The sequence below is a fragment of the Xiphophorus maculatus genome, chromosome 8 (assembly GCF_002775205.1).
Source record: "Xiphophorus maculatus strain JP 163 A chromosome 8, X_maculatus-5.0-male, whole genome shotgun sequence".
Lineage (NCBI taxonomy): Eukaryota > Metazoa > Chordata > Actinopteri > Cyprinodontiformes > Poeciliidae > Xiphophorus > Xiphophorus maculatus.
Genome location: NC_036450.1, coordinates 18823522 through 18849238, shown reverse-complemented (window position 1 = coordinate 18849238; position 25717 = coordinate 18823522). Strand labels below are relative to the sequence as shown.

At 40.2% G+C, this 25717-nt stretch overlaps 2 protein-coding genes across 6 annotated transcripts; one reads left to right on the top strand and one right to left on the bottom strand.

The window, feature by feature from the left end:
- The first annotated feature begins 3898 nt into the window (after positions 1-3898).
- Positions 3899-22110, top strand: sec16a (SEC16 homolog A, endoplasmic reticulum export factor). 5 transcript variants are annotated; one of them, XM_023338192.1, is made up of 32 exons: positions 3899-3984; positions 5816-8144; positions 8748-9287; positions 9382-9533; positions 10685-10773; positions 10882-10996; positions 11128-11326; positions 11454-11637; positions 11768-11910; positions 12172-12233; positions 12481-12619; positions 12715-12957; positions 13045-13142; positions 13217-13298; positions 13400-13517; positions 13636-13747; positions 13840-13945; positions 14066-14206; positions 14296-14409; positions 14630-14831; positions 14921-15375; positions 16128-16172; positions 16381-16545; positions 16629-16703; positions 16795-16851; positions 16935-17055; positions 17177-17314; positions 17643-17725; positions 18205-18276; positions 18651-18710; positions 20569-20637; positions 20749-22110. In XM_023338192.1, exons 2-32 carry the CDS (start codon positions 5886-5888, stop codon positions 20818-20820), a joined length of 6510 nt encoding a protein of 2169 aa, XP_023193960.1. In that variant the 5' UTR covers positions 3899-3984; positions 5816-5885; the 3' UTR covers positions 20821-22110. The 5 variants fall into 5 exon arrangements, with proteins under 5 accessions (XP_023193960.1, XP_023193957.1, XP_014324122.1 ...); XM_023338189.1 differs by having other exon boundaries at positions 5816-9287; positions 18651-18689; XM_014468636.2 differs by having other exon boundaries at positions 5816-9287.
- Positions 22111-22222: 112 nt separating this feature from the next.
- On the bottom strand, positions 22223-25590 carry LOC111609484 (polyadenylate-binding protein 3-like). Its single transcript, XM_023338193.1, has 6 exons — positions 25154-25590; positions 24658-24772; positions 24434-24546; positions 23792-23891; positions 23551-23672; positions 22223-23446 (listed from the first exon to the last, which is right to left on the bottom strand). The coding sequence occupies exons 1-6, from the start codon at positions 25242-25244 to the stop codon at positions 23337-23339; spliced, it is 651 nt and encodes a 216-aa protein (XP_023193961.1). The 5' UTR covers positions 25245-25590; the 3' UTR covers positions 22223-23336.
- Positions 25591-25717: the final 127 nt, after the last annotated feature.

The window sequence follows — 25717 nt, the reverse complement described above, 5'->3', positions numbered from 1 at the left end:
AAATGAAATTTAAATGATAGCAGTAAGACAAAAATGTTAACATCTTTCCTTAACAGGAATTATGCATTTCTAATAATTTCATATAAACTTTCACTGACCCTACTATTTTATGGTACTCGAAGTATGTCAGCATGGGATTAAAGCAATGATGAAACCGTTAGCTGTGTGTCCGTTGTTGAGCCAGGGAAGACAAAAGATGAAATGAGAAGCAATGTGCTTTGTGGTTGTGGTGTGCAGCTTTTAGTGGAGCTGCACATGTTGTTTACTGTGGCGGCTCTGTATGTGAGAAACAGAGAGAGGACACACTGTAATATGAAACCCAACGAGAACCGAAACGTGCCAGCACTACATCCTGAGTTGTGTGGTCAGACTTCATATATTTGGCAGAGTGTGACATTTGTTCTCATGGTAAGATGTGGTTTTAAGCAGGGCATTTATTTATATGTACTCTTTATCACCAAATTATTGTTTAATTTACCACAGTCAATTATCGGTGTTGTTTTATGCATTATAAATTTCATCCAAAGTATTTTCTATTGTTGTTGCATTTTGAAAATTACAGAAAAGAGAATTTTATGTTTACATATGAATAGACAATAAAAATCCAATAGTATTATGAGAAGATGCGATTTCATTCGAGCTAATCGTTTGAATGAGCATGCCTAACTACCTTTAACTGGTACCTACCTCCATCAGTCATTTGCAGGATATCCTGGACAGGTTGCCGGTCCATTGCAGGCCAAAAGTGAGATACATGATGACTGTGCACACGTGTAAACTGAAAGGGAATTTAGACAAACCAAGAGACTTAACATTCATATATTTGGATTTGAGGGGTAGCCAGATTACCATGAGAGAACTCACTAATGCACAGTGAGCACATGTAAATTGATTGCTGAAAGAACCCAAGCTGGAAGGCAGGAGTGCGAACCACTGTGCCGTGTATTTAATTGTACATTAAATAAACCATAAATTATCCTAACTTGCTTTATTTTATTCAATAATATGATGCAATTTTACACAATTTCATCTTATTACACTTCATAAATTACTTATCATGCGTTTTCTCATCTCATGGAGACAATATGCTTTATTTGAATGCAATGTGACTCCATCAGCAGAAATTTCACCGTAGCAGAGGTTTCTGATTACTCAACACGCTTCTCCTGCACCATTTGGACAAGCCAGGGGGGTTCAGATGTAAACCAGCAGTTTCTGTTCCAACCTGCCCCATGGCTTACTGTCTCCAGACACACTCAGTTGGGAGGGCAGGTTTCGGTTGACAAGTCTGAGCGAAAGTAGTTGTGTGAACAAGACAAAGTTGTATTTGTATCATGAGGGTTTGCGCTCTGCAGCAGCAGCATTTGCTTAGTTTCGTTGATTTTGTTTGTTCCATGTTCCAGTTCCTTGGAAACAGGGGATTTAAAGATTCATATAGTTTCAGCATATCCCTTAACGATACCTTACTTGATGTGCAGCCTATCAAAACAACCTATTAAGATATTTAGATAAAAGCCACAAATTAAACAGATATCAGCAGAAGATCCACAAGTGCATTAATATTGTAAACATATTTTTCATTTTTATTAATTTCCTCAAGATGTTTTAAATTAAATTATGGTTTTATTTTCTGCACTGTTTTTTTATTATTATTATTATTCTATCATGAGCAACATTTTGTTTAGTTGCTTTTGTTGTAAAATATGCTTTATAAATAATCTTGGCTTATCCTTTGCAACCTTAATATTGAAAAGAATTGAATGCAAATAATAATGTAAGAATTATAATGAATAATTATTATAAATGGATGAAATATCAATTTATTTGTGAATATTTTGCGCAACTTACCTGGCTCTTCAACTAAAACGTGACAACCTAAAATCTTACTGAGCATGCTTCTCGCCCACTACTTCATATCCAGCCAGTTTTAGCTCAAAGTATCAATGCATTACAAAATATAATGTTTTGGGGATTTTTCTTGACTCCATGCAAATAAGCTACCATGACAACGAGGCTCTAAACTAAAACGGAAAGTAAACGTTACCAAAAGTTCAGGATTGTTCAGGTTCTAAATGCCATAAGTGGGCCTTTTACGCCCCCTAGTGGGTAAATGTGGTGTCTACACTGATGTGCTGTTCAGAAATCACTTGCATTTCAGGCACATTAAAATAAATTAGTGTCATTTAAAGTTTACTTTACTTCAGTAATTAAACTCAAAAAGGGAAAGTTAAATTTCATTAATTTATTACAGAAACTGTGAAATATTTCAGTCATTTATTGCATTAAATTTGACAATTATCGCTTCTACCTAATAGAAACTGAAACTTCACTTTCTCAGAAAACTAAAACACAAATTAGTCAATCAATAAATCAAATTTTATTTGTATAGCACATTTCAGCAGCAATGTGAAATGTGCTATACACACTTTGAATGTTTCAAAGTGCTTTCCATCATAACAAACACAAAAACACAAAGTCATGCAACATAGAATCAACAATCAAAACATTGCATTAAGTCAAGTGCCATTGTTAAATTCGTAATTGATTACATTTCAAAAACAATTCTAAACAGGTGGGTTTTTAGTCGAGATTTAAAGGAAGTCAGTGTTTCAGCTGTTTTACAGTTTTCTGGAAGTTTGTTCCAGATTTGTGGTGCATAGAAGCTGAAAGCTACTTCTTCTCGTTCGGTTCTGGTTCTGGGGATGCAGAGCAGAACCAGAACCAGCAGATCTGAGGGGTCTGGAAGGTTAACATCAATATAAAAGATATGTTTATTGCACAAATGCTGCATCATTTGAAAGTGTGCCCATGTCATGTATATAGTACTCATCAACTGAAATTGTATCAGGACAATTTTGCATGGAGGTGATCAGCCTGTTGAAATGCTGAAACCCAGGTTTGTAATGGTGGCCTTTGGTTATTCACGGAAAGGTCTAGTATTCCTGATATTCATCTTTAAAAACCTGTATAGATTCTCTTTTGGGTTCAGGTCAGGTGAATTTGTTTAAATTACATCACACATTGACCCATGTATTAGTACTTTTGATTATAAACCCCCAACAGAGGGGAAGTGTAAAGTGCTCTAAAGCTTCCTTGTATATAACATAACCAGTTTTGGACCTGATGAAACACGATCTGATGACATGGCTTCCAAAATCATCACTGTCATTGAAAACATTCGGCAATATCAAGCTGTGCCACCTCATTTGTCCTCAAGACTATGGAACTTTGATTTCTAAATAAAATGCAAAACTTACTTTAACCTTAGATGAGGAGTTTGCACCACTGATAAGGAGTTTACTTAATTTTCTCCTCAGCCCAAGCAAGACACTTCTGACATTCTTGCTGGTTCAGGATTGGCATATGATAAGGAACCTGACAGCTGTACCCCATGTCATAGATATGTGTGTGTGGTAGCCCTTAACGTCCTAACGTTAGCTGCAAATCAAGTCTTCCCCAAAAATTGTACATAGCTTTTGCTTCATAACCCCCCCACCACCAAGGCTGTGCAACCTTTTCTACCATACTTTTTCCCTCCACCTAACTTTCTATTCATATGTTTGGAGACAACACTCATAATAGCTAGTTTCTTTTATAATAAACTTGCTTGTGAGGGGCGTCATTGATTGTCTGCTGGACAACTGTCATGTTAGCAGTTTCTTCCTCATTATTGATAACATGATATCCTTATACCACGAAGGTATTAAAAATAAATACATTAATAAATACGTCTCTGAAAAACTTAATTTGTAGTAAATAATTTAAACCCACTGGCATATATAACTCTGTATAATTCATTTGCAAATTAGTATTCCTTTTTGCTCATTGTTTAATTAAATTTTTATCCACACAGGAGTCTAACAAGCCCCGCCCCGTTTGGACGTAATTGTTGTTTGGGCCGTGACGGAGCTTGTACACGTAGCCTAGTAGGATGTGTTCATTGAAGATGGTGGCGTTGTGTGAGACTTACAGTCCTGCATATTTGTAAGAACGTACTTTTATATATGAATGTTTTTGACATTGTGTAATATTAGTCACATAGCGCAGTTAACAAAGTTGTACTACAAGGATTTTAATGTCGTGTCCCTAGGAGGAATTACACTGTTACCCTTTAGTTAGCACAGGCTAGTTAGCTGGCGGTGCTAACGATGCTAAGGCTAGCTGACCAGGCAGTGAACCTGTTAAATCACCCTAGGATTGTCTAGGGACTCGTAACTTAGCCGTGTGTTTTCCTGTCACGGAAGAGTTGGTACGACAACAACACGATGCCCGTCTTCTTGCTCGACTTTGTCCCACATAAGCTAATGTATAATGTTAGTATTTTGCTGTGTGCCGCTGTGGACATGTAGCGTTCCTGTTAGCTGTTGAGCTAAAGCACTCTCTGGACCCTTCCTCTAAGGCAGCTTAATTTGTAACGGTAACTTAATGTCGAGCCTGACCAAAGAGAGCTAGCCTCGGTTATGTAATAGCTAATGCCAGCTATCGGTGACAAGTTGCAAGGTTGCAGCTAACATTTGGACTTTTTGGAACTTCGAGTTTCAACATAGTTATCGCTAGCCTACCAGGTTGTTCTTTATAAATTTGTAACCTGATCATCTGAAAAATCTTGGATCTCTCTTCCGACTGACTGAACCTACTTTCCTTCCGTGCGAGATGTGGCTGTTATTGATCCTCCTCTCTAGCTTAGCATATTCACGTAGATCTTCTTAGCTTCCATGTGACAGACTTACAATAACAAATGATAGGATTTAAACGAAGTCGAAGTTCGTTGCATGTATTATTGTAAGATCACAGATTTATTAATCTAATTGGATTTTGTTGTCTAATTACTAGTCAGTGCTTTTTGAGTCAGTGATTGCTTTCACTTTGTTTATCTGGTGGTATGCAGAGCTAATTCCAATTTAATGGATTCATATTAAAAACAATATTGTTGTTCATCCCTATGCAGTAGTCAAAATCATTGTACTTTTCTTTTAGATGAATCAGCCTTGGTAAAGATGCAGATTTTACCCAACAATATGACGTGGTCAGTGTTTATGTGTTTTGCTATTGGAGTAATTAGTTTACTGAAGCTAAAATTCACCCTCCCAAAAACACACATACCTCTGAAGACATCACATAAGGCATTTGTCGTATTGTTTTACAGAAATCTCATAGGTTTCTTATTCGATTGTGTTTGCTAATGCCTGTCAGTCAACTCTTTTATTGTTTAATTAAAAATACAGAAAGCAGAAGTAAGGCTTTTTTTCAGTTCACTTTTTAAAACTTTTTGTGAAATTCTGGAGAAGGAGATCAGTACTTCATTAACCAGTTTTGTTTTGATTGCAGTTGTTAGTATTTTTAAAATGCCGTTTAAAAATGCTGGGGCCATTACGACGACATGATGAGCAAAATCAATTGCAAATGTAGCTACGCTACAAGCATATATAAGAGTAAACAAAATAGTTAGTTGCCATTGTCTTCTTAGCCAATGAATAGGGATGTGATTTTTTTTTATATTTCTACAAGACTTCCTTGAAGTATGTTTAAATTTTAATATATCAAGGAAAGGTGAAAACTTCCTTCTCTTAAAAGCACTGTTTTTGTGCATATCAGCAGATTTAAGTACGCTTTTTTCTTAGCATGCATGAGATAAGTTAAAGGGGCAGATAAGTTAAAGGGACGATGCAGAGAGGACGTATACATAGCTGAAACACTTTCTGATGTAGAAGCTGCCACGTTGTACTTTTTACACAAATAAAGGTGTGGTAATTTCCTTTCAAAGGAACATGGGTGGCTTTTATTAACCCTTTCCTCTTTCCTTTACTTCTTACAGCTACGCCTGACTTCAGTCTCTTCAGTAACATCTTTCAGAGTGACCTGGTCATTGGACTTGCTGTGCAGACATGCAACCAACCCCTCGGGCTGGACCTCCTCGGGCTGGACCACCCCGGGCCTCGATGCCTAATATGACAGGCAGAATAAGGCCTCAGAAGCATGCAACAGCAGTGACAGCTACTATGCCGCCTCCTACCCAGCCCATAACGGACCCTTTTGCTTTTGGCAGAGCTCCACCCCCCATGGCTGCAGGTGGTCTTCCTACAATACCTAACAGCAGCCCACCACAAATGCAAACTCCACCTAATGCCATGTACTCTCAGCTTGGTTCTGGACTCCCTCCACAACCGCAGTTGCTTGAAAATGTTCCAGCTGCAGTGGCTGGTCCCCCAGCACAATCTCTGTCAGGGGTGACTTTATTCACCCCTCAGGGTACACCGTCTGCTGGTGTTTTCCCATCTCCAAGTCCCACAGGATATGCATCGGCTAATAGTGAACAGGACTATTTTAATTCAAGAGATCCAACTGCAACTATGTCCACAGATGCATCACATACGTCACCAGCACCTAGTAATACACTTTTTAACCAGGATTTTCAGGCACATCATCTTGGTCATCCTTTGCCTTTTCAACCCCTTCCAACTTCATCTTCATCTACTCAGTGGGCTCCTGATCACTCAAGCCGACCTCCCTCAGTTCAAAACTATTTCCAACCAACTGTTGATCCACCAGCACGGCCCTCAAATATACCACCACAGACCCAGATGTACCCCTCCCACAGCCAGTCACCCCACCACAGTGCCCCCACTCCTCCAGCCTACTCTGGACATCCCCAAATTCACCCCCCTGCTCCTCTTCAGAACCCTGTAGCAGCTGCCAGCTCTTTGTTGCCTGACCCAAATGGACCCCAGCACCTCAACTCACATTTCCAAACCCAGAGTTATTTCAGTCAGAGCTCTGCGCCCCATGACTTGTGGTTCAACCAACCAGTGCAGGACTCCGGCTACCACCAAATGGGTACCGGCTTGAGCCATCATCAGCCACCTACAGACTCTACTGGATCTCCTCATGTTTCCAGTACGGGGCCTAGTTCTGTCAGTCAACCTGGGCCAAGTTCTGTCCCTGCCACAGATGTATACGGTCAAGAGTCTGGTACAATCTCGATGTTCTTCAAAGGGAGTGATGTGGAAAACGAGGAAACGCTTGCTGATGGTAGGAATAAAGCATTAAATGGTGTTGCTGGATCTTTTCAGAATAACAGCAACCCACCATCTCATAGTAGTCATTCAGATCTGACTGTCGATTACCATGGAGTGTCTGTTCCAGATCATTCACGCCTTCCCTATATGAATGAAAGCAGTCATCCTTTACAGGGGCACATCCAGAAGCTCCCAGATAATGACTTTGACCACGTGGAAAATTTGGAGTGTGTTCCGAACCAGGAAGTTTTACCCAACGAATTCAGCAGCGGTGCTGCTGCTGCTATTGCTGCATGTAACCCAGTTGACCAGTTTGAAACAGGACCCAACCTGGAAACTCCGGATTCAGTCCCAAGACCAATGAGATCTGCGAGTGTGTCATCCAACTACAGCAATTTGAGCCATGGAAGTGGAACCGACCCCCGTCGGCACCAGGGAGTCGAAGGTACCTTTATTCAGCAGGAAAGCCCTCGTCTCGCCGATAATCCTAATACCTCTTCTGCTGCTGCCGCTGCTGCTGCCGGAGGCTACTTTGAGCAGATAGATACATCTCCAAGTGGTGATGTAGGAGTGCAAGGTTCAGTAGAGCATATGTGGCATCCCACGCCTAGCCCACCAAAACCAACTGGGATTTTCCAAGCAAGCGCTAACAGCTCTTTTGAACCCGTGCGTTCACATGGTGTTGGAGTGCGTCCTGTTGAAGTCGATAGGGCTAAAATGGTTGCTGAAGGAGGTTCTGATTCCATATCTGGTAACTTGGAGCAACCGCCAGACAATATGGAGAACATTTATGGGCCAGGACAAGCTCCAGTTTCTGCTCCCGGCGATGTATTATCCAGTCAAACACACTCAGTGGTGCATCCTCATTCTCGACCTTCGTCTCGTGCTTTTGGGGCCAATCGGCCCTGCGAGAGTCCGGCCACTACTCTGTGGGCTCAGAATGACCCTACGAGCTTGGGTACCAATATCCTCCTCGCCCCTGCAGCCCCCCCAGTTTTAGCCCCATTAAGAGAACCCAGTGCTGACGTCATCCAGCCACCAGAGGATTGTCCGCTGGACCTACAGGCCTCGCAGAGAGTTCAGACAGCTTCTCAGCAGCATTCAGAGAACCTAGAAAACCCACCAAAGGTGAGTGATGCAGAGCCAGCTGACTCTCAAAGCGGCCTGGGTTACGCATCTCTGCTCGTGTCTGGCTCACTTCATCAGCCCGTTTTAATTGCCCCGCCTGTATCCAATTACAGCGTGATTCCCCCCAGCATTCCTACCCCGTCATCCACTCAGACTAATCATGGAGAAGTTGTGTCCCCTGAAAGACCTCCCGCACAAGGGCTTGGTGCCAGTATCTCTCTACCATCAGCCCTACCTTCTAAGCAAAGTCCGCTCTTTTCTTTTGGGTCCGCGGCTTTCTGTTCCTCCGCTCCTAATCAGGGTCCGCTCAATCTGACTCGAGACAAAACAGTTGGAGCAACTTCAGAAATCACAACTCCACCACTCTCTCAACCTGTTCACCCTCCTCTTTCAAGGGGCCAATCATTGGGGGCAGAAAGCCATTCTACTGTTAATTCACAGCCCGTTTCTCTCGTGACTGCTTCTGTCTCTAATCATAATCAGACATTAAACTACGAACTGCTTGATTTTTCTATGCACCAATCACATGGTCAGAGCCAGGCGTACGGCCAGCCGTCGTCTTTGCATGAGTCGTCACAGTCTAGTAATGGATTTTACCTGCAGGTCACCAAGGATGCTCAGCAGGGAGTAAGAGACGGAGGGAATCTCTCTATCCAGACAGTAATTTCTACATCCACCTCACAAGCTCCACCAGGACCGCCTCCAGCTGCTCCAAACACTCAGCAGACACAAAGTGAACCTCCTAAGACATCCAATTCTCAAGCTGCATTGCAGGGACAGAGGGATGCTCCTGCTGTTCCTGTCAGTGGAACCCAACCTTCTCAAGGTCAATATTCAACTCCGGCACAAGGACCTGCTGGAGGGAATGCTCCTCCTCCTGCTGCTCCTGGGGTGTGCCCCCCAGGCACGCAGGGGGCCGTACCTCAGGGGGATTCCCAAGCAGTTCCAGCTGAAGCTCCCCGACCACCCTCCTCTGCAGGCAGCCATCAAGGCTATGTGCATCCTCCTCCTCCTCCTGGATCTGGGCAGATGTACAGCAGCTACTATGGAAACTATGGAGAATACACAGATAGCAGAGGACAGTATCCTCCAGGCCAGTATCCACCTCCACCTGGAGATCCGAGAATGCAGCAGTATTACCAAGTAAGGGTTGAGGCGATTTTTTGCTAGCATTTATGAGCAACTGTGGCCTTGTGTGTCCCTCTTTATTAATCATTTTTTTATGCTTTCCTGTTAGGATGCAAACTACCGAGGCAGAGGAGACCCTTGGTATGGCAGATATGACGGGCAGAACCCAGGTTACCGTGATCCAAACTACCAATATAGAGAACCACAGTCTGATCGACCCAGCTCAAGGACTAGTCAGTACTCAGACCGGCCTTCATCCAGGTTAGTGAAGCAGTCAGTCTTGCTTCAGTATCTTACCTTCACAATCTTCTTCAATTCAATAGTTAAAAGTCAGAATTGCTTGAAAAAATGTCATCACTTTGTTTTTCTGAGGTGTAGTAGTGTACCACTATTAAGCCTGTCGCAAAGCATTTAATCAATTAATTGCATGATAAATCGCACAGTAATATGACTTTGACCATTTCCATTCTGATTATTAATATTTTCTGAAGGGGAATTTTGTTTACACACATCATAATCCATTGTCTTCTAAAAAATTACTCTTTCTTTCCATATATGGCACCATTAAAGTTGTCTAGAAGAATGTCTTTGATTTTTGCCTTCTCGTTTCTTTATGTCTATCAGAGGTGGGCAATACATGTTTCTAAAGAACCAAATGGGGAAGTGTGATTGTTATTGAGGGCCGTTTGATTTACTGAACTCAATTATTCTTAAATGATATTTTTGATAATACAATGCTTATGATTTTTGTTTCCTGCAACTGAACAACTGGCAAATTAATGTAAAACATCTTTTAGAAAAACAAATGAATGACTATAATTTATAAAAATAATATTTAAAAATAAGAAATGTGCAAATATTTGCATATTTACTGTCTATTCAGTTAGATCATATTTGAAGCTGTAATCCCTGTAAGCAGCAATCTGCTCTTTACCTTACCTTTGACTCCAATGAACAAATACTTAGTAAGGTCTGCACATTATTAGGAAATTGAAGTTAAAAATTAATGCTATTATAAAACACTCTTACTGCTGTGTCAAGTGTGTGAATTCGCTGGAATGAGACTCCATCCAACAGCCTCAATATCTTATTGCCATCCAAAGTGTGTATTTTAATTACTGCAAATATGAAATGACAAACATTGCGTTTTCGAGTGGTCTTTTATGCATTTTTAATGCAAAACAGAAATTGCATTGATGATTTATTTTGCATCCTTTACTTTGAAATCATTTACTGTTAAAAACTACATTTTTTTGTCGGTCTTTAGTCAACACACACACAAGGCTGCTTAATTGCAGGATCATGTTTGGATTTGCATGTTGAAATAACACTTTGGGCATGTTTCAATTTCATGTGTTGTATTGTGCCACGTGGGCCGATCCTGTGAAATATCACCTTGTGTTGTCCTTCAGGCAAGGTTATTCTGAAGATTACCAACGGCAAAACCGAAGTGCCTACGGTGAATATTATGCAGATTACCCCAAGCACTATGATTATAGAGGTATGAGCTATTTGCTAATACAATGTCAATTTGACAATGATTTATCACAGAAAAAGTTTCATGTATTTGTCAATTATCTTCTTTTTTCTCCATTTTTTGTTTAAAAAGGATACAACTATGGACAGTACGACCAGCGATACAGAGGATACTATGATCAATCCTATTGGTCTTATTACAATGACGCATACAGAAACGGCTACTATAATCAGCAGTATCCGTCCAGGTATGCGTTATTAAAACTCTTTGTACATTTTAGTAAAAAGTACAATGAAGTCAACAAGATGTAAAATAGCGTAGTTATGCATGAGTCCAATCAGTTTACTCCTGCTGAGTGTTTTATTGGCTCACTCACAGGAAAGATGGCTACGACGACCAATGGCAGTACTATCCCGGATATGATCGCAGTTTTGACGACGACAACGTGCGCGGGAGAGATCCTTACGGCGACGACTTTGACCGGCGCAGCGTGCATAGCGAGCAGTCGGCACACAGTGTGCACAGCTCCACCAGTCATCACAGCAGACGAAGCAGCTTCAGCTCACGGTCACAGCAGGTGAACTGTCATGGCTGCTTTTCATTTCATAGGCAATAAAAAAAAATTTTTGTTTTCAATTTTAGGGGACCTGGATCTTCTGCCACCTTGTTCTCAACTCTTTTTTTTTTCTGCACTTCAATTGCAGAGCCAGGTGTACAGGAGCCAGCCTGACTTGGTGTCTGCAGTTTATGACACAACACAATCCACTCTCCCTGTTGACTACTCTTATGGCCAGTATCCAAATCAAACGAACGCTACTCAGAACTACAGCCAGTACATGTATCCCTCAGAGTACACTGCGGACAGTACCTGGATTGCACCAGAGCAACGTAATCTTACAAAACTCAGTTTTTGGAGAATATGTATATATTTTTAAAGCGTTTCTCCAAGTACTAAATGTTTTTTTCTTTATTATATCTCACTTAGTTACTTACACTGTAACCATTGTTTCCCTTTCAGCTCCCCCTCGTCCTGCAACCCCAGAAAAGTTTACCATGCCCCATCGTTGTGCTCGCTTTGGACCTGGAGGTCATCTGATCCAAGTCCTGCCCAATCTGCCCTCAGCTGGGCAGCCTGCTCTGGTTGAGATCCACAACATGGAGGTACATTTACTGTAAAAAATTGTAAAAAGTTTTTATTTATTGTTTTGTACAGAGCTTTAAGGTTTAAATTTCAGCACACATTAAGTTACTTTATCTCATTATGCATTAACCGTAAAGTAGGCATTCCTTAATTATGGATCATAGGTTGTAAAATTTGTTTCTATCGCCTTTTTGGAGATACAAACATTGTAGATGATTGTGAGCAGAAAATAATGTAAAGAATATGTTATGTATTATTTTATCTTCTACTTCTCCTTTTAGACGATGCTGCAGGACACCGCAGATCAGGCTGAGCTGCGAGGTTTCCCTGGACCTCTGATTAAGTACGTGTATTTTTCTAGTTATCTCCATCTCAAATACTTCACAGAATCTTGGTGAAAGTAAACTCCTTAAAGAACCAGACTTCAGTTTTTTAGTGATCCAAATAATGCAAAGTAGTGTAACAAAAAAGCAGAATGTTGAGTTCAAACAACATTGAAATTCATCCTAAATTTAGCTTCTTTTTTTGCTGCAGTTTAGGTTTTTGTAATGAAACATATTATATCCTAACATTTTCTGTCATGCCAACAGGGAGGAGACCCACAAGGTTGATGTGATAAAATTCTCTCAAAACAAAGCAATGGAGTGTTCCCGTGACAACAACTTGCTGGACAGAGACTCTGCCCGCCTGCTCTGGGATTTCATTGTATTGCTTTGTAGACAGAATGGGGTGAGACTGTGCTGCCTGCAGCTGTAGAAATACCTGAACAATTATTATTTGATTAAAATTTGGTCTTTTCTGGTTGTTTTTTTCCATTTCCTCAGACTGTGGTCGGCACAGACATCGCTGACCTGTTGCTGAAGGAGCATCGCTCTGTCTGGCTGCCTGGCAAGAGTCCCAACGAAGCCAACTTGATTGATTTCAACAATGAACCTCTTGCACGAGCAGAAGAGGAGCCTGGAGCTGGACCGCTGTCCCTTCTGTCCGACACTTTCATGATTGTCCCAGAGAACGTTGGCAAGGAAACGGAGCGCTTCAGAGAGCTGCTTCTGTTTGGGCGCAAAAAGGTAGGAGATACAATGATTAGCAAAATTACATAATTATTTTAAGCCAAACATATCTGACACATTTTATTCTTTGTCTGATGAAAAAAGGATGCACTTGAAGCAGCCATGAAAGGAGGTCTCTGGGGTCACGCCCTGCTGTTGGCTAGTAAGATGGACAACAGGACACATGCACGTGTCATGACAAGGTGAAGTAGCTGCAGTTGAAGTTTCTTAACCTATAATTATGGTTTTCTCATCATTAAAATGTTTTCTTCTTCAGGTTTGCCAATAGTTTGCCCATGAATGACCCTCTCCAAACAATGTACCAGCTGATGTCAGGGAGAATGCCTGCTTCAGCTACGGTACGTCCTTACAACCTGTTTTTAAACTGGTGTGCTGAAGAAGTTGTTGACAATGATTTTCCAGCTATCTAAATTGAACATTTCTATTTTCACTTATGCAGTGCTGTGGAGAGGAGAAGTGGGGTGACTGGCGCCCCCATCTGGCCATGGTCCTCTCAAACCTAACACACAATATGGACTTGGACACTCGCACTATCACCACTATGGGTGACACTCTGGGTATGATTATTTTATTAAGACTCTATCTAGTGGAAGTTGTTTAAACTGTATTGACATTAATGGCAGCTGGTAGCTACATTCCTAACATTTTTGACTATTTTTTTCTGCTTTGGAAAAGCTTCTAAAGGGCTGACTGACGCTGCTCACTTCTGTTACCTGATGGCCCAAGTTGGCCTGGGGGTTTACACCAAGAAGAGCACCAAGTTGGTGTTGCTTGGATCCAACCACAGGTTAGCCCAAAACACACACACACCGTCCTGGATATGTCTTTTGGCATAAACTGAAAACAAGCCAGACATTTAACTCTGTCTCTTGCCTTCAGTTTGGCCTTTAATCAGTTTGCCACCAATGAAGCAATCCAGAGGACGGAGGCCTATGAGTACGCTCAATCTCTGGGCTCCCAGCCTTGTTCACTGCCCAACTTCCAGGTGGGTTTTTGTTAGTTTTAGAAGCCTGTTCAAGCCTGTTTCATATGTTTTTGCATTCATAATTACATTGTAAATAAAATATCTGAGGACTATATTCTCTCTCTTTCTGTCCTCCATCAGGTGTTTAAACTAATCTATGCATGCCGACTGGCTGAATCAGGCCTGTCTGCCCAAGCTTTTCATTACTGTGAAGTTATCGCAAAGACGGTTCTTATGCATGCTTCCTACTACTCCCCTGTGTTCATCAGCCAGATCATACAGGTTTGTAGTTGTTCCTTGCTTTTGATATCTTTTTATATTTGACTCTTTGACACATGTGATTTATTTATTTATTTTCTTTTCGCTTAAAGATGTCAGAAAAGTTGCGGTTCTTTGATCCGCAACTAAAGGAAAGACCTGAGCAGGAGCTGTTCATTGAGCCTCAATGGCTGATTCGCCTCAAACAGCTGGATGGACAGATCAGGGTGAGGAAGAGCAACGGTTCTACGTCACCTTGTGGCATAATATAATTGCAAACATTTCTTGCTAGTTCCAACAGGGAACTATGTAACGATAGATTTCTTCAAAAATTCGATATAAGGTTTTATTTTCCAGAAATTCATCAGATTTAGATTGACTTAAACAAACAATGTAATTTTTAAACAATTAACATATTTGATGATTTCTTCTCTCTCTTTTTGTAAGACTGGTGTGATTACATACAACAGGGACAGAAGTACTCCTGCACAGTTTGATTGCATCAGCGAAAGTTCAGACTTGGAGCCCCAGAGTCCACCTGAACCTTACAGCATGCATCTGGAAGTGGACGGCCAGGCCCCCGATAACCAGCTCATGAGCTCATTAATGCCTGGGCCTCAACCGCAGGCAGTACAGTTGATGCCTCCAGGTGTGTGTGAATGTGTTCAAACTTTTGCTCTGTGTGTGATTAGCTCTTAGTGCTGGCAGATAGATTGAATCTCTTTCACTTCCTTCCAGCTCCCTCCTCCATTCTCCATGAGGGGGCGGCTCCAGCTCAGCTCCCACCCTCAAGCGATGTGCCCCAGTTCTACCCCGTATCCCCCAGTGGACCACCGGGCCAAATCCCCATGTCTGGATTCCCTCCACAGGATCCTGGCGTCGCCCACCCCCCCTTCCACCATCAACATGAGCAGGCCTATCTCGGAGCCCACCAGCAATTTGTTCCCTCACCACAAGAGGGCCAAATGTCGCCTCACATGTTTCCCTCACAGGTGCCACATTCACCTGTTCAAATGACTCACCCACCTTTTCAGATGCCCCAGCACATGCCTCCCTCTCCTGGACATATGGCCCCCATGGAGCAGCCGCCCCCACCCCACCCGGAGATGCATCCCACCCATCCAATATCATCCTCCCCACGCAGAAGCTCCTTCACACCTCAGATGGACTTGTATGACCACATGGCTTTCATGGTCAGTATTTACCCGCCTGCAGTTCTAAAACAACCTAAAATAAGTTTTAATTTTTTTATGAGACAGGGTTGTCCAAGTTCCAAATTAACAACACCCTCTGACCCCATTCACAGATGGCTGAATTTTTTCACACCAGCACAGGCAAACTGGGGTTGACCCATTTACCAAACATGACTCAGTACAGCTAGTGTTTTTTTTTTTTTCAAAAAGGAAATTTGAAACAAAAAAGGATTCATTTTAGACAATTTAGAAATCTTTATTCCATTTCTAGTTTTTTTTTTAATAAGGCAAACATACAAAGCCCTTTTTATGTTTCAGATCTAAAATGATTTATAGATCCTTTCCTTACAAAAGTCAGACTTTGTTCCTTTTATTGAAATACCAGCTACCTAAATTAGTCAATGATTCGATGCCATCTTCTGGGTTTCCTTAGTTAGAAACTTTTTAAGCTACGTTGAATAATTAACTGAGCTTATTTTACTGTTCGGATCAGTTGGAATGTATGTATGATTGGATTGAAGTTACCTTTTGCAAAGTGCCTCTAGATGTCATTTGTTGTGAATTGGTGCCGTATAAATTAATAAACTGAATTGAAAATGACAAATTTTAGTGTACAATTACCTTCTCGTTTTGATAGAAATATATATTGAATTTATGGAGCACAAGCTTGATGATTTTGGTCTATGTGGCAAAAAATGTTGGAAACCACTAATACAAGAGAAAATGCTTACCTTGTTTATTTGGTTCCGCAGGGTCCGAGGAGATCACGAACAACTTCACAATCTTCAATGCATTTGGTATGTTGGTATAACACTGACATTTCACACCAGAGCTTAATGTCTCGAAACATATTAAATTCCCTTGAGATGATTATTACTCACTAAAATTACTTGGTTTTACTATTATGTGGTGAAGCCCTTAGTTTGATCGACTAAGTATTTCATTTGTTATGTAAATGCCAGAGTGTATCAAAGCGTGTTCTTATCAGAATATTTTGTTTTCCAGCCATCTGGACGCAGCTCTCGCAGGGCCTCTGAATCTTCCACTCACTCCGGTGGAAGAGAGCGGAGCAACTCTGCTGTAAAACAGGCCTCTCCACCTCCGCCCTCGATTCCCGAACAGCCACGCAAAGAGGAGGCCAGGAAAGCCAAGAAGGATTCTCCAGAAAAGGTTCATCGCTTTCTTACAATTTCTAAAGCTGCACACTGCAGTATTACACTGTTTAACGCAGCGCTTCCTTTCCATGCAAACAGAGTAAAGGCTGGTCATTTTGGCCCTTTGGGAAGAGAAAAAATGAGGCTCACTTGCCAGATGATAAAAATCCTTCTGTAAGTTATATGTGCTTATTTTATTTCCTTCCACCTCAACTCTAGAACTGTTCTTTACCAATCTATGGGTTTATGTGTTTATCGTTGCCAGATTGTTTGGGATGAAAAGAAAAATAGATGGGTTGACTTGAATGAGCCTGAAGAAGAGGTCGGTGGTTAATAAATGGATATTTTAAAAATATAGATCTTAAACAAGCCTTTTTTTTTGATTGGTTTGTTTTTTTCTGTTAGAGTAAGCCTCCTCCTCCACCTCCAACCGGTTTTCCCAAGATGCCTCAGATGCCTGGTCCTGGGGGGCCCACTGCCCCTCCGGGTGCTGGGTCTGCCGTCAACATGTTTTCCAGAAAAGCAGGTAAGATGCACAGTAGACTGGAAATTTGACTCGGCCTCATACTTTTCAGGGCAGATATTTATGGATGCCATGTATCTTTTAAATCCTTAGTTGTAATTTGTTTGACTGTTTGTCTTCTTAGGCACTAGGAGCAGATATGTGGACGTTCTGAACCCAAGCGGAACAGCTAAGCCGAGTGGAGTGGCCCCGGCTCCTGTGGACCTATTTGCTCCTTTGGCCCCCATGCCCATGCCTGCTAACCTGTTTGTGCCTAGTTCAGGTGTGTGTCGTGAAAATACAATGAGCGAACCAAGAACATTTCAAAACATCTCAGACTGGAACATAAGTAATTTTTTTTTTCCTGCTGTTTTTTCACATTGCAGCTTAACTTTTATTTGAAGAGTTCAAAATTCTTGAGATGTAACTAGAGGACAGATGAGATGCGTCGCTCCTTCAAGCTTTTTCTTGTTTTTGCCCAAATTCAAGACAGCAGTGAAACTTAAGAATCTTTTCTTTTCAGTTTTTTTGTTGATGCGCTGAGAAAAGCTAATGAAGCAAAATACCTAAAAGCAAAATGAAATATTTTCTGTTTCTCTCTTTATGTGAAGCTCCCAGTGACCAGCAGCCTCGGGAAGGCAGTGAAGGTGGAAATCAAGAGCAGAATTCACCAAACAGCAGCGCTCCTCCACAGGTTCCTTTGGTTTTTAAACATTTGCACAACATCCTGCGTTCCTATGCAGTCTGGGAGTAGATGAAAATTTAAATTATTTTCCATGTCTGGATCAGGATGGAGTAGGGGGAAACGTTTGTATTTCTAGGAATTATTCTCATCAGGGAATCAAGCGATCTGTTTTTTGGGGTTTTTTTTGTCTATTTCAGTGTTTAAGACCTAACGTATTTTGGAATATCTGCTGTGAACTACTGTATTTGTACTTTAAAAGTAGACCAAAAAATGGAATAAGTATTCTGGAAAAGTATGGAGTTATAACATTAAAACGTGCTTAAGCACCTTGAATTAAACTTTAGTCATGTAAATATTTCACTATCTTATCTCAATAGTTATATAGACGGCAATAAAACTTGAAATCCTTCAAAATGTCAAGATGGAAATCCAATTTTTAAGGTACAAAGTTGCACCTTTACTCATCTTGAATCTTTTGACCGGCTCAGGTGTTCAACCCCACGCTGTTACCTCCGGCCCCAGAAGGTCCTCCTGTTCCAGATGGGTCACAGTCAGGAGAGGTAAGATCCATCTGTCAGTATAATGGGCTTTATGCTTTATGGCACAATGAGATAAAGCTTGACTGCATAGTTTGCTTTTTTAAGTTCTTGTAAGAGAAGACTCAAGGATGCATGCATACCAACCTTAACTCTCATCTTTCTCATGCTGAATGCCTGGATAATTACAATAATTTATATTCCATGTGTCTCTGCAATATAATTCCATCAATGCGGTGTTGTTTTCTAAGAACTACAGTTGTTTGATGCTCATTTACTTAGTTTTATTCTTTACTTGATTGTGGAAATTGATCTAATCAAGTGCATGAAAGATTATTAATACAAGGTGATGGGATTTTTTTTTCTCTTTTTGTTTCCTTCCTACTTGTTTTCTTTAGCTGTCACGTTCTAGCTCAATGAGTTCTTTATCACGCGAAGTGAGTCAGCATTTAAACCAGGTACTTCTAGTCTGTCCTTAAATAATGCCCTGCCAGCATCTTCCTGTTTCTGTTCTGCAGCATCTCATCATTAAAACTTCACCATTTACATCCAAGGCTTTGCTGAGCATCAGCCCTAGAATGTCTGCTTGTTGTTACCACCTGCTGTCTCCAGCATTACCATCTCCGCTCTGTATCTATTTAAGAAAACGCAACGCTGAAGGAAGAAAGTTATTGCAATAGTAGCTGGCAGCTGCTATGAAATTTGATTCATGGCACATTCTTATGGGGTCAAAAAAATTTCTGACAGCTGTAGTGAGGCTTTTGCTAACCAAAATACGTATATATTTCTGTATTCCCACATTACAACCTCAAACTTGTCCAATTGTATCTTATGGGTAGGTGTAATAGAAAAAATAGTAAATGTGATGCGGAAGAAAAGTAAAATGTATCAAAATAAGTTATAAATAAAAATCTGAAAAGCACTGTGTGCATCTTCATTCATCTCTCCTCAGGACAAACTTTGTAGAAACACCCTTCACTGCAGTTGCAGCTAGAAGTTGTTTGCTTTTAGAATATGTCTTCCAGTTTTGCACATATAGAGTGATTTTTAATTTTTTTTTATTTTTAATTCTTCTTAGCGACATAGCTCCAGCTTAGTCAGTTTGACAGGGGAGCATCTGTGAGCAGTAACTTTCAAGTCTCACCTCTTAATCTCTTGGATGTTGATAGTCGTAATTTTCTCTTCGACTGGATGTTTTGGATTGCTGTTCTGTTCAGTCTCAAGACTTTTGCAGCCCAAAACAGCTTCACTTCCAGCATCATCTTTTATTTACCTCTGTCCATCCTCGTTAAACTCTGACCAGCTATACTGTCCCTATTGAAGATACGCTTCCCAGCAACATGAAGCTGCCTCCACTGTGTTTCACCATGGAGGTCTTCTGTTACATTTAGGCCAAAAACATAAATTTCGGCATCATTCACCCGGAGCCTCTTCTTTCACCATTTGCTGTATCTTTATATGACTTGTTGTAAACTGCTGACTTGACGTTTCAGTGTTTCCTTTCAGTCAGTCATTGACTTTCTTTTTGCTTGTCTTCCATGAAGGCCAGATTTGTGGAGTGCAAAACTATTAATTGTCTCGTGAGCAAATTTTCTCAGGTTTTTTTGGTTGCTTCTCTGATTAATGTTCACCTTGCCTGGGCAAGGTGTTTAAGTTGATTTGCAGTTGTACTATTTTCTTTGAGTTTTCATAAGACAAATGAAACCGTGCTGTATTGTTTTATACATTGATGAAACTTTTAAACTTCCTGACCTGTTTGAGCTTCTTGGTGCCGTTTCTTCACTCATGTTGTCTGTGATTCCTTCATAGAACAACTGGATTCATACCAAGATTCAGTAAATGTTGGAGAACTCCCTCAGAATTCCCTCGGTTTCACTGATATTCACTACTTTTTTAATTTATCACACAAAAAGCCCTACTAAAATACATCAAAGTTTGACGTTGTAATGTGAAAAATTAAATGCAAAGGTTGGGAATACTTTTTTCAAGCCAATGTGCTCACTGCACATGTTAGTAGGACCCTATTCAATATCCTCCATTTGCTTGAAAGAAAAAAAAACATTAAATGATCAGAGTCGGTCATGCTGGAGATGGATGCAATGGTTTAAATGTAACTTTTAAAGTTGTCCTAGGCGAGTTGCTCTAACCCTAGCATCTAGTTTGCATGGCTACTGAAATACGCATTAACAGTGGTTTGTGATGGTGCCTCACCGTGGATCCAGTCTGCATCGTCTTTCCACTTTCCCCCTGGCAATTTGTTGTGAATCAATGTGTCAACATCGAAGTACCAAAGTACCTCTGCTTTTCCCTGGACAGAGTCATCCCAACCAGGGGACTACACCCGCAGGAGGTGTCACTTTTTATAACCCTACGCAGTTTTCACAGGTGTGGTTTTTAAAGCAGCATGTTTTATTTGGTCTGTCCACCATGTTTGTTTTTTTTTGCCCTGTTTGTTCACATGATGTCCCATTTGAATGTCTTCTGTCTCTTTCCCAGACAAGTGCACCATCGGGAGGGGGACAACGGTCTAGCCGGTTGGGCCAGCGCCAGTACCCAGTGTATAAGTAAACATCCCCCTCAACAGAGAAATGAAATTAATAGACTAAATGGACAAAAATGAGAGTCTACCTGGAAGTAAATGAAGCACATGGACATACTGCTCTCTGTCTTAAGAACTCCTCTTTTGGCCTTCATTTAAAAAGCTTGATCCCATCATGTGGGTTTTCATCAAAACAGCTTAACCACTGTTTTTTTTTGTTTGTTTTGTTTTGTTTTTTTTATTATACCTTCATCAGCCCAGTAGGTGTCGCTGGTGTGTGTTTGTAACAAGCACAGAGTTTCCTTGAAGGGCTTATTCCTGAAACCAAACGGGGGTCGAAAAATGATTTGCATCATGGATACATTAACACAAGCAAACTGTGTGTTCATGTCGGCATAATTTGTGTACACGCCTTGCTCCACTAACGCTGACGGATAAAAACACTGATCGTCCAGCGTCCCGTTGTGCTCTAGATGTCTGGACGGATACGTGAAGGATACAAAGGAAGTGGCACCTTTTTAATTTCATACTGGAGATTTCTATAAGCAGTCTACGTGCTAGAGGTGGCAACTTGTGTGTTGATTTGCTTGTTTGGTCTTGCTGTGTAGATATTTCCATTAGATCCACTAAACAAAGCATGTTGGATGATTTAAGAAAGAGAAGTATGCAGGGATTGATCGCTGCTTTCAGGTATTTATTTAACCCTTCGCCCCCACTTACTTGTTCACCTTCAAAGATCTCCGAGGGTCTTTTTGTCCATGGTTATCTCAAGGTTCTGAGCTGACAGCTTCAAATGGAGGGAAGTTTGTTGAACTAACAGGAACCAGAATTCAAGATGAATTTTAAATATTGCAGAAAATGAATCTATCCAAATATTTGTATATCAGATTGATTGTATTTATGACATGTAGGCATAAAAGGTGTGCGTGCGCGTGTGAGAAGATTAACAATTTTTTTTTTTTCCAAATAGTCTTTGACCAGATGCATTATTGATTGAAGAAATTGCAATCACAATCTAATCGTTTGTATCGCCTGCTTCTGCATACCAATAAATCTTTAAAATTGTGAACCTTGAGCTAGTCGTACTCTTAAATACGTTGTCATTTTAGTTTACAGATGTAACTCCCGAGTCTGACGTTTGTCACCCCCAGATGTTACTCCGTCACTCATTCTGCAGACATCAGTCGGATTGTTAATCAGCAGAGGCCGGTGTTCTCCGTTGTTTTAGAATTTCTGCTGTGAAATCATTGACAGAGAATCATCGGTACAAATAATGGAAACAAATGATAATAATAATAAAGTTATTTTTACGCTCTGTAGCACTTTGATAGAGATGTCTAGTGGTTTCATTTACTTCATAAAAAAAGGCATTTTGAAACGAGTTGGCTGTCCTTTATTTCTGCGAAATGAAAGTCGAGGTCGAGCTTTGAGAGGTGAATGAAATGTGGTTGAGTTTTATTTGAATTTAGAAGAAAATGACAATATTAACATGTAGATATAGATATTATAGTGGTAACATTTATTGGGTTTTAAAATATTTATTTTGAAAATATAGAAATCAATACAGCAATAATTTCATCACAAACTCATGTGATATATATTTTTTAACATCTGTTTTCAGTCAGGAATAAAGAAAAATCTTTCTTTAGTCCTGTTGTACTTTTAAAAACTCCATTTCCATTTAACACTCTAATCTGAATGAATCACTTGGTACCTACAGAGTTGCTCTGAAACTTTCTCCTTTAGATACTAAGTTCAGAAATGAATTAACCAAACACTTTCATATCTTAACGGGGAACAGGAGCGCTCCTTCCCCAAAGAATCTGTTTTTTGGAGGATGATAAAATGTGATTGGTCCAACATAATTAGCTACTTTAAGAAAATGGACACAAATAGCTATATTGTGTCACTAATGGCCATTTTGAGATCAAAACAGCCATAATTATATAATTACTCCTTCCTAGTGAGTCATATTCTACATTATTAAAATGTAAACTTAAAAATAAATCAGCACATCAAACCTTACGTATTTACATAAATCCATCCATATTAGCTCAGTCATTCGTTCTCGTCCTCCTTTTGTATGCTACAGCTGAACACAGGACTAAGAAATGGTAATGATGAATATCTTTATAATCAGTATTTGGAAATAGTTCTGACACTACTATACACAACAGTAAGCATCCTTAATGTATTTGAAAATCGGCTATATTTCCTAGCAGCTGAAATCTTTTTACAATAATGCAAAACAAAAAGCAGCATCTTGATCCAAATTTCTGTGAGATCTCTGCAGAAGAAAATTAATTCTTATGCATTAGTGTAAACAATTTTATCAAGAAAAACCGTAAAGATTTGGCACCAAAGTGAAGCAGTACAGATCTGTTTTTCATTAGATGCTGACACTGCAAACAAAGGACTCAGAAACGAGCCTTCATTTCAGCAGAATGATGTCTTTCAGACTCATCGGTCATCTTGCTTTCATACCCAGTTCACAATTTAGTCTGAAATTACAAAGTCTTCATAATCTGGGTTTATCAAATCCAGCTTAGCTTTCAGTGTCCAGCACTGCCTGTGCTTTCTGAACGGCAACCTGCAGCTTTCTGTGGTCACTGAGCAGCTGTTGGAGAGAAGCAGCGTCCATCTCCAGGAGCATACCTAGAAAAACGATGTGGATGTCTTTATGAGAACACATCAGGGCTCTGTGAAGACTCTCGCAGCATGGTGCATGCTGAATGGTAAATAAATTGGGGTCAGTTCACCTGTGATGTCATTCGCATGCAGTGAGTCCATCTGCTTGACCAATGAGAAGAGCTTCTCTCCCAGCCTGTCTGTCTCATCAACTTCTGAAGCGTCGCTGAGGTCCGTCTCCTCTATATTCTGCCTGAAAAATAAGGCAGAATATTTTAGCAGTAGTTTAAAAAAATTCTAATGTAAAGTGTGTCTCTTGATTATAAAATAAATTGAATGTGAGGACAAGAGTCAAAGTAAAAAGCTACAAACTCTTTCAGAGTCTTCAGGGCAAGATTCACATGTTCCTCCAGGAGTTTGGGGTCTGACAAAAGCTGTAAAACCACATCTTTGGGCTGCTCCAAAAGCATTCCTGTGCACAAGACAAAACACTTTTTCATTGCATAAGAAAAGTACATCACCAGTAATGCTGAGTAATGATGCTAAAAACTAAAGTTAGCATAGGAATGTCCTGATATTCACACAGTCATTGGATTGTTTCATTTTTACAATTTCAGTTTAGCAAAAGAGCATTTAAAAGGACTAAAAACAGATGAATACAGTACATATATTCATACTTTAAATTTTGGAAAAGTAAAAAACAGCCCTTATGAGTAGATAAAAGCAATATACTGGCTATAAATGCTATCTGTGCTATCACTGTAACTCTGTAAAAATGACTTGTAGATATTTGTATGCTTAACTGATAAGTGTAGATAAACTGAATGGGGGTTTGATTACGTACAACTTGCAGTATTTTGACTATTTAATTTACCACTATGAAGACAATAGCAGGAAGGAGAGCTATTAACATATCAAAAATTGCAGGCCAAATGGATCAACAAATAAATTAAGAAAATGTATACTGAAGGGTAATCTCTCTGTGTTTGTAAAGAGCGAGGATATTTTACTCACCTGTGATTTTCTGTGAGTGACCAGTGTTGTAAACATCCACTAACTCAAACAGCTGCTCCCCCAGAGAGTCGGAGGACTCGGACACATCATCCTCATCTTTCTGTGCCACCTCACTGTAAGGAATCACATAAACAACAGAAGGTTTCATTTTAAGAAGCTTATTCATAGTCTTCACCAGCATTACAAACAACATCACTGCTCCAGTCTCCACTTGATGATCATACCTGGCCTTCGGTGCCAACTGCAGAGCTCTGAGAGCTTTCTCCACAGCTGCTGTCAGCATGGCCTCATCCTGCAGCATCTGGCTCAAAACAGCAGCTGGAAGCTCCAGTAACATACCTGAAACACACAACCAGGTTCAAATAAGATTTTACTTTAGCATTTATGCATTTTATCTGCACCTTTAAACCCTCATCTCCAAAGTTCTCAGTCCTTTAATTATTATTTTTTTAAATATATAAATATAGATACAAAACTTCCAAACTATTAAATTGCATTTAGAGGACAAGGTAGGTGAAATGGATAGATAGATAGCATTTATTGTCATTGAACAGAATTCAACGAAATTTCCATTGCAGCTCCCGTGCAAAAGGTCAAATATATACAGTATACAGTACAGGATGGATTTATACAACGGGACAGAGAATATTAATGCTGTTTATGTTTTTGTTACGGGAAATAATTTATAGTGTATAAAATGCATCATACAGGTGAGCTCACCTGTGAGTTTTGCAGCACCCTCCTTGTGTTTGGGGTAGATCAGAGAGTACAGCTGTTCACCAAGTATCTCCAAATCTTCTTCTTTATCCATGCTCGTCCTTTCTCATTCAGATACAGCTTTTATCTACCACCTTAAACCGGAGTGAATCCTTGAGATAAATGGCTTCCCAAGTAACTTTTTAACTCCCAACAACTTTTACTTTCACATCCTCGAATAAGGTTTAAACGTATCAGCCAAGAAATGATCAGAAACAAAGTCAAACAATGCAATATCTCCGATAATAAGCGTCCTCTCCTTAGTCCGTATTTACCACTTTTACCAGCGCGCTTTAATATAAAATGACACACTATCAAAACGCTTTAAAATAAATTGTAATCAGGAGTTCATTTCTAACTGTAAACATGCGACGCACATTAATGACGTCACGCTAGAGAGACCATTCATTAAACGTGTCCCTCCGCTGTTGTCATTGAGAACTAGTTTTTCATAAAATACCAATAATTGGTTCATGTAGGGGCAAAAGGCTAAATATTCACTTCTAAGTGTAATATGTAAGTCAACTT

Coding starts and splice junctions, on each gene's coding strand:
- sec16a (XM_014468636.2), top strand. CDS start 5,886: ATGCAACCAACCCCTCGGGCTGGACCTCCTCGGGCTGGACCACCCCGG. Junction 11,911..12,171: donor TTGAGATCCACAACATGGAG/GTACATTTACTG, acceptor TTCTCCTTTTAG/ACGATGCTGCAGGACACCGC. Junction 17,726..18,204: donor ACAGCAGCGCTCCTCCACAG/GTTCCTTTGGTT, acceptor TGACCGGCTCAG/GTGTTCAACCCCACGCTGTT.
- LOC111609484 (XM_023338193.1), bottom strand. CDS start 25,244: ATGGATAAAGAAGAAGATTTGGAGATACTTGGTGAACAGCTGTACTCT. Junction 24,547..24,657: donor CAGTTGGCACCGAAGGCCAG/GTATGATCATCA, acceptor GATTCCTTACAG/TGAGGTGGCACAGAAAGATG. Junction 23,447..23,550: donor GCATGCGAATGACATCACAG/GTGAACTGACCC, acceptor TCGTTTTTCTAG/GTATGCTCCTGGAGATGGAC.